Source organism: Bison bison, unplaced genomic scaffold (genome assembly GCF_000754665.1).
Source record: "Bison bison bison isolate TAMUID 2011002044 unplaced genomic scaffold, Bison_UMD1.0 scf7180017864468, whole genome shotgun sequence".
Taxonomy (NCBI): Eukaryota; Metazoa; Chordata; class Mammalia; order Artiodactyla; family Bovidae; genus Bison; species Bison bison.
In genome coordinates this window covers 449,500-458,082 of record NW_011495029.1, presented here as the reverse complement: position 1 = coordinate 458,082, position 8,583 = coordinate 449,500, and the positions used below count along the sequence as shown (strand labels likewise).

General features: G+C 50.1%; 1 protein-coding gene across 1 annotated transcript in view; it reads left to right on the top strand.

Moving 5' to 3' along the window:
- CACNG2 (calcium channel, voltage-dependent, gamma subunit 2) overlaps window positions 1-1,888 on the top strand; it is a 123,112-nt gene extending 121,224 nt beyond the window's left edge. The window contains exon 4 of the mRNA XM_010860545.1: window positions 1,345-1,888. Coding sequence (XP_010858847.1) covers window positions 1,345-1,888 — 544 coding nt within the window. The remainder of the gene's footprint in view (window positions 1-1,344) is intronic.
- The last annotated feature ends 6,695 nt before the right edge of the window (window positions 1,889-8,583 follow it).

Below are 8,583 nucleotides of genomic sequence, written 5' to 3'. Positions count from 1 at the left end.
CTTCTTCGTGTCTGCAGGTAAGAGCTGCTGCGCCAGGTGGCCCGAGGCCAGGCCCACCAGCAGGGAGGAGGCTGAGGTTGCGGGGCCTGGTGACTGGAGGGGCCTGGCAGAGAAAGGAGGGGAGAGAGGAGAGGGATTTCTGGACCTTCCAACAGGCCAAGTCGCACAGAAGGCAGGCTGTGCTGGGCTCCCTCGCCATAGCCAGGCCTGAGCCCTCCACTGAGTCCACCGGGATTGCCCCCACACCTGACCTTTAGCCCAGTGACTCACCTTTCCCCCACCTCCTGAGAGAAGGCCCCACTCCCAGTGCTGGGTCTATCCTCATCACCCGCTTCCCTCCCTGTCCTACCCAGGTGGGAGCAGGCAGGCATTCAAAACCACATTTCTCAGCACAGCTACGTGACAAGTCACACTGGCTTCAGATGCCAGAAGAAGAACATGGGTTGTAGCATAAGCCATTTAATAACGACAACTAACGTTTAAGCAGCACTTACCACACGCAGACTCTTAACAGCTTTCATGTGTATTAACTCACATGTAGTAGTAACTCATACGTATTCATGTGTATTAATCTTCCCCCAACCTAAAAGAAGCAAGCACTATTATTATATCCACTTCACAGATATGGAAACTCAGATGATGGTTACCTTGCCAAAGGCTTTGCATATAGGCAGTCTGGCTCCAGGAACCAGACTTAACCCCTTGCCTGTGGTTCTTATTTAGACTCTAAGTTGTGTCCGACTCTTTCATACCCTATGGACTGTAGCCCATCAAGTCCAGGCAAGAATACTGGAATGGGTTGCCATTTCCTTCTCCAGGGGATCTTCCTGACCCAGGGATTGAACTGCAGTGGCAAGCATTGGCAGGCAGATTCTTTAAAACTGAGCCACCAGGGAAGCCCTAACCCCCTGCTACAACAGCTTCAAATCCCAATGCAGCCTTAAGCAACTTACTTAACCTCTCTGCAATCTGTTTTCTCATCTGCAAACCCTTTGCAAAGCACTCAGCTGTGAAAGCAGGTAGTAAATGCTCAATAACTAATATTATTATTACTCAGTATATTGTAGAATGCCCCGTTGTTCTCTCCCTTCTTCCCGTATCTGTGATTCTGTTAGCTCTTCCCTTTCTGGCTCTCTCCAAACAGAATGATAGGATAGTAAGGTGATGCTTGCAACTTCCCCCTATATCAGCCCATCCATTCTCCACAAAAACGGCTGGACCAGGGAAAGCACATCCAGGTGTCCGCCTACCGCCATCCTGCCCAGGGCCTGGCATCCTCCTTGGATACTAACCATCATTATTTCTGCTTTCCCCTCCACCCTGCCTCCTCTCCACACCCATCCCGCCCGCAGGTCTGAGTAACATCATTGGCATTATAGTGTACATATCTGCCAATGCCGGAGACCCCTCCAAGAGCGACTCCAAAAAGAATAGTTACTCCTACGGCTGGTCCTTCTACTTCGGGGCCCTGTCCTTCATCATCGCCGAGATGGTCGGGGTGCTGGCCGTGCACATGTTTATCGACCGGCACAAACAGCTGCGGGCCACAGCCCGCGCCACGGACTACCTCCAGGCCTCCGCCATCACCCGCATCCCCAGTTACCGCTACCGCTACCAGCGCCGCAGCCGCTCCAGCTCGCGCTCCACCGAGCCCTCACACTCCAGGGACGCCTCCCCCGTGGGCATCAAGGGCTTCAACACCTTGCCGTCCACGGAGATCTCCATGTACACCCTCAGCAGGGACCCCCTGAAGGCCGCTACCACGCCCACCGCCACCTACAACTCCGACAGGGATAACAGCTTCCTCCAAGTTCACAACTGTATCCAGAAGGAGAACAAAGACTCTCTCCACTCCAACACAGCCAACCGCAGGACCACCCCTGTATGAAGCCCACGGGGGCCTCGCCGGCGCCGCCCAGAGCCGGGAGGAGGGGCGCGGCCCGCGGGATGGCCGGGGGGGTGAAGGGAGGGTGGGGGGCGGGGACACCAAACCATACCAGGGGGGACAAACCTTTCAAAAGGCAAGCAAAACAAAAACAAAAAAACAACAAAAAAAGAGAAAAACATAACAAGTAAATTAAAAAAAAAAATAACAACATATAAGAGGAACAAAGGCAAAACAATAAATGTGCAAAAATATAAACGAGGGAAGGAAAAACAAACTTTAAAAAAAAGCGAGAGGATAAAAATTAAAAATAGAAAATAAATCTAAATGAAAATGCATGATTTCCCATGTACCATTATTTTAACATTTAATAAAAACTAATTTAAATGAAAACATACAAGGGAACCAAGATAATATTAAAGCAAAAAAAAAAAAAATGAGAAGGAGCAGAAAGGAAGGGAAACGTTCTTTGCATTTATCAGGGGTTTATGTTACTTTTTTTTTTTTTTTAACGCAGGGAGAGTTACTTTTCTGTTCCCTTTAACCCCAAGCGGGCTCCGCCTCCCTGGGAGAGTGGGGGAGGTGGAGACTCAGGGGCCCCGGGGCCAGGTTAGCCTCTTGGTCACTGCCAGGTCCCTGGAGCCTCAGGATGGGTGCCCCAGGAACGCTGGGCAAGCTCGGTGGCTTGCGAGCCGGCTCCACCCAGCATTGATGGGGCAATTGTAGGCCTCCAGGTGACCCAAGAGTCCTTGGTCCCTCCTGTCCGAAAGGTGCCTGGAGGGGGGTGCATCTGGGGCTTGCCCAGCCCTGGGGTTCCCAGTCCTTATGGTCCTTAACCCACTGTGATGACTTCCTAGGCCTTGAGGGAAGGGAAGGAGAGGGGATGGCTGCTAGTGGCTTGCTGAGATGCCCGGAAAACCCCGGAATCCTCAGGGTGAGCCTCTTGGGGTCACCACCCCAAGCTCCTGTCCTTGTGGGCAGGAGATGCCCACCCCCCGGGGGGATATAAAGCATCTCTCCCTCCTCACCCCTCACCTCAGGGCCATGCGATGACCCTGGGGCGATGGCGGACCCCCAGACTCATCGGCCCCCAACCCCTTGGGAAGGGGGCTCACTGACCCTTTGGGGGTCCTTGGACTCGCTGAAGCCCCCTCAGGGCCCAGCGGGTCCAACAATGACACTGCAAAAAGGTTTCTTTTTACAAAAGAAAAAGGAAAAACAAGTGGTGATTTTTTTTTAATAAAAAAACCACAGACTATAAATAAATGTAAATATATAATAAGTGGATTTACTTGCAAGAAAATCAGATAGTATTTTTCTTTTAATTCTTTTCCAGCTTTAAACTGTGAAAACAAACAAAAAAAATGGGGTGGGGTGGGGGACTTAAAATTTAGCAGGGAACTTGTAAAGAGAAAACAGAAAACAAACATACAAATCCATTTTAAAAAACCAACAAGCTGTTGTGAGAGATGAGAGCTGGGCTTCAAGCAGGAGGGGAAAGGGAGAGGCCCCAGGGAGCCACAGGGGCTGTGACAAAAGATGTCTTTCCTTCCTCCGGGAAAGTGCTGCTCATATGAAAGAGAGAGAACCATCATTGAGAATCTGCTCCACACAAGGGAGATAGCACACCCATTCCCACACTCACACACACACACTCTCACAGTCCTCGAAGCCCAGCAGTGGAATCACTCATGGGGACACACACTCAGTCCAAACCCTTCCATCCAGTTCCCCAGCCAGTAGCAGGATTCAGAGAAGACTGGCTCATGCCCTCCAAAGCCATTGACGACACAGCTCCATACTGGCCTTTTTGTTCATGCACACCCTTTCACCACACCACATGCACACACACACACACAACACACACTCACACAGTTTGCATGCATGGAAAGGGCACTAGTCTGGAATCCCGCTCTGGATTCTGGAATCCCCGGCTTTGAGGCTTCCCTGGGCCTCAGTTTCTCCCTGTATAAACATGTGGATTGGCCCAGATGAGCTCTGAAGGCACATTCTCATGCTTGGTGTCCATACTCTTAAGATCTGCCACCTGCCCAGAGGAGGATGCCAAGGGATGACCAGAATGGCTGCCATCCAGCCCCCAGACATTCCCAAATCATCAGTCAGCCACTCAGATGCTCAGCCATACACACACACACACACACATGCACGCACCATATGCCTCCTCACTGTGCTCCCAACCCCCTGCCCCTACATCCAATGTCAAAGCAAAAATACACACGTGAGCAAATGTATTCTGCCGTTCAGACAGAGAGGGAAAGGTCCCAGAGGGCCCCAAAGCCACTCTTTGTTTTGTGTCCTCTTTCTTGACTTCCATAATCCGGTCACAGAGAGCAGAGGGGACTTCCTTGGAGGAAGATCAGCCACCAGGCTTCCCCCATAGTGTTTGGGGGTCAGGGGAAAGGAGTTTCCCCTGAGGTTTGCTGGGACAGGTGAAGGCTGAGAGATGGAGAGCAGAGCTTTACACAGTTGGTCCCAGCGTGAGGAACAACCCCAAAGCTAACCTTAGACTACAGACTAAAGTTTGAGGGTGTCCCATGTTGCTCCCCTTTTTCCCCAGAGCAGCAAGGCCCATTCAGAAGGAAAGAAAACCAATCGCTTTCCCAAGCTTGAATTTCAGCCCAGCCTGCCAGTTACTGTGCTGAAGGCAGGGGCCCCTCCTGCCCCCATCAGCATGGCTTGGTTTGTCTCTTTCTGGACATTGGCCTGGCCTTCTCTTAAATTGAGCTCTGGGGGGGTTGGGGGAATGGCTGGAAAAGCTTCAGGGGCTTGCCCACTCCCAGCTGCCCTTCCCATCCTTTGTCTGGGGAAGGAAAGCTCTTTTCTCAGATCAGTAGCAGCTGGAACCCTAAACCCAGCCTGAGCCACAAGACAGAATATCTGCCCGCCAACCTGGAAGTTCCCTGGAGGCCACGGGGGCTCCAGGACAGAGTCATGGCAGCCAAAGCCAGGGGTGGGGGCCACCCAGTATTTCTCAGTCTGAGCAGAAGTCATAATCGCTCCCTTCCCACCTCAGCCTTGCCCACTGCCCCCCCAGATTCCAAACCTGAAAGGATCAAGTAGGAGAGATAAGGGAGAAGCCCCAAGAAAACAACAAGTGGGCACTGTCCAAAGAGGAAACTTGACCCCAGTTCTCTGAGTCCTGGCAGAGTGTCTGGGATGGCAATCAGCACTTTTTCCTGGGCCATGAGGCCTGGGGCCTGGGTCCCCTTGAAGAAGGCCATGCAGGTATAGGGTGAAAGGGCTAGGGGGCCTGGAGGGAAGGAGCTGGGTTCAGGACCGTGAAGGCGCCACTTGCCAGGGTGGACAATTGCTCATGTCCAGCTCAAACCAGTTCAAGAAACCAACCTCCATTTTATTTTCTTGGTGGGTCCTTTTTTTTTTCAGACTGTTAACAGAAAAAAATTTTAAAAAGCTGAAAACTGAAAAAAGAAAAAAAAAATCCTGGTACATGAAATAAAGATTTTTTTTATAGCTTGGTCCTCATGTCAGTGGATTTCTTTCATTGCTTTCCCAGCTCCTAGCATCCCATTTAAGATCATTCTAAAGCTGAAATCTGAGAACTCAGATTCTCAGACCTGAGTTGAGGAAGAGGAGGCTTAGAAGCCACACAGTAGAATAGCCCTACTCCCCAGGTCACGCGATTCCTCCTAAATATCCTTTACTGATATTTACACACCTCCAGCAACAGGAGGCCCACCTACTTCATAGGCAGCCCCAGCCCATGCTCACTGGTAAAAGTCTCCTCCCCACATGCATTTCAACCCACCTCTTCCATTGACCAGCAGCAATGAATGAATCCCTTCCCTTTGCAGCACAATAGTCCCTCAGATATTTGAAGGCCATGAACATAACATCCTTGAGTTTTCAGCTTTAGAATAAATCAGCCTCCATCAACATCCCAACATCACTCCAGGGTTTCAATTTTCCCAGTGAAAGTGTGCAGCCTGGAATGGGCATGACCCTGCCAGTGTACTTAGAGGGTCCGCTATACAGGGGTGCTCTTCAGAGGGGACTGTGGATTGGGAGACAAGTAGGGAAGGAAGGTCTAGCAGGGGGACCTGGGACTCTCCAAATGTGAAAGGCAAGACGAGATGTGTCTTAGTCTTCTCAGGCTGGTATAACGAAGTACCATAAACGGGATGGCTATCTCTCACTGTTCTGGAGTCCAGAATGTCTAAAATCAAAGTGTCAGCAGATTCGATTCCTGATGAAAACAATCTTCCTGCTTGCGGACGGCCACATTCTCACTGTCCTCACACAGCACAGCCAGCCTCTGGTCTTCTTTTATGATAAGGACACTAATCACATCATGTGGGCCCCACCCTTATGACCTAATCTAAGCCTCATTGTCTTTCCCAAGCCCTGCCGCCAATACCATCATGTCGTGGGTTAGGGTTTAAATACATACATTTTGCGAGGGACACAAACATTCAGCCTGGGGCTTCCCAGGTGGCTTAGCAATAAAAATCTACCTGCCAGAGCAGGAGACGTGGCTTCGATCCCTCTGTCAGGAAGATCCCCTGGAGAAGGAAATGGCAACCTACTCTAGTATTCTTGCCTGGAATAGGCAAGAAGGGACAGAAGAGTCTGGCGGGCTACAGTCCATGGCGTCACAAAGAGTTGGTCACAACTCAATAACTAAACAACAACAGCAACAAAATGTTTGGCCTATCAAGGCTAACCTAACGGGAAAATTTGACCCTTGACATTAGAGAAAGGCCCCGTTTGAAGGCAGCTCAAAAACTAGTCCACCAACGTCTGGCTCTATTCTAGTTAAACTGCCAGGGTCAATTATTTGAAGGAAGGATGTAAGCACTTCTCCAAATGCATTAAATACATTTCATTTTAGTTCATTTGGACTTTAAAAAGACTGTCATGTGGAATAGGATGGAAAGAAATTATTTCAAAATCAAACCAAGATTTTAAACACAGACCAAAAAAGTCCTCTTCTGTTGGCAAATTGTAAAATGCTTCTTCCCCTCCCCCTCCTTACAGGGGTTTCCTGTGCCCACCTTTCTACCACCACCCTTACTGAATTATTATCCTTGACTCAGAAAAATAATAAATGCCATGAAAAACAGGAAAAAAAAAAGCTGACCAAAGCTTGTTTAAAATGAAACATTATGATACATTGCTCCAAAAGGAGAAAAAAGCTTCATTCTGTCCTACTAACAACTACAGTGGCAGACCAGAAAAAAAAAAATGGTGGTCTCTTTCACTATAATGGCTGGGATTCACTAGCCTGGTCATCTTAATATTTTCATGTGGAGAGCCAGAAGGGTGATCTATGAGGGGTCACCAGGTCAACCTGGAGACAGCTGTAACAGGATCTTCCCTGGCAGTCCAGTGGCTAAGACTCTGCACTCCCGGTGCAGGAGACTTGGATTCAATCTCTGATTGGAGAACTAAGATCCTGCATGACAGGCAGCGTGACCAAAAAATAAAAGAAAAAGAAACCATTATAACAACGAACAGTGATGAGGACCAGGGAGAGTTCCAGACATCAAATCCCCAGTTTGGACACAGACCAGGACTTCTTCATGAGCTTCAGGAGGTAGGGTCTCTGAGAGGCAAGACACTGTCTGAGATGCAAGGGAGGAAGCTTAGTCATCGTACAGCTCTTCTTAAGGCTCAAGAGAAAAGAGATGGCATGCAGAGGTCCTCTGAGTCACACAGACTTAAGAGAAAGGCAGCCCCATAACCTGGGGCCCCGGAAAACTCCCCTTAAGAATTGGTCAAGACTCATGACTCCACTTGGGCCTGGCTGCCAAGCTTCCCACCCATCTCAAGCATCTCCTCCTCCAAGCTCACCCCTGACATTCACTGGTCCCAGGGCAGGAGTACAAATGGCCTCCATACTGTCAGTCAAAATGTTTAACAGCTACAAATCTGACTAACTTTAAAATATGTTCTATCCTTCTATCCTGACAAGTCAATCTTCACAATGACCTAAAATACAAAGTTTGAATTTAGAATTCTAAACCTCCTCTGAATTCTGCTCCCCAAAGTGGTACAGGGCAAGCCCACCCTGGGTCTGAGCCCACTGCCTGCCCCACTCCCTTCCCTTCCAATCTCCAGCTCCACTTAGCATGCCCGGGGCCTCTAAGGGGGTGCCTACCCCAGCCTGCCCATCCAAGTTCCAGCTACAGTCGCCTGAAACATCGACTCCTTGGGCACTGCTCAGGCCAGTTTTACCTCAAGACAGATGTTGGCCAACCATGGAAGCTGACTCTGGAGACTTTGGATAGAAATTCTAAAAAGCAGGCACCAGAGAAAGAGGGCTACAAGAGAGGTGCGGGCTCAGGGTGAGCACATGGCCTTGGTCTGTGGACTCTTCCCCACCATGGGAGGGGTGGGGTGGAGGAGGGCCAGAGCAAGGTCCCCTAACGCCCCGCACCCCTCACGCCCAGGTCTCGGGGCAGCTCAGCCTCTCTCCGGCTTGTGAATAAGATCTCATGGTCCAATACAAGTGTTCTGAATCCGGGCAGGGCAGGGAGGTGGGGGGCAGGTAAGAGGCCATATAGATCAGAAGACCTATCCCCTGGTGGGGAGGAAAGGCGTTTTAGAGTCCAGAGAAAGCAAGCAATTTCCAAACCAGACCTGCAGAGTGAATTGGCTTCAAGCAGGCTGCCTGCCCTAGAACCTGACTTCTGACATCCCCAGCCAACAGTTCCTGT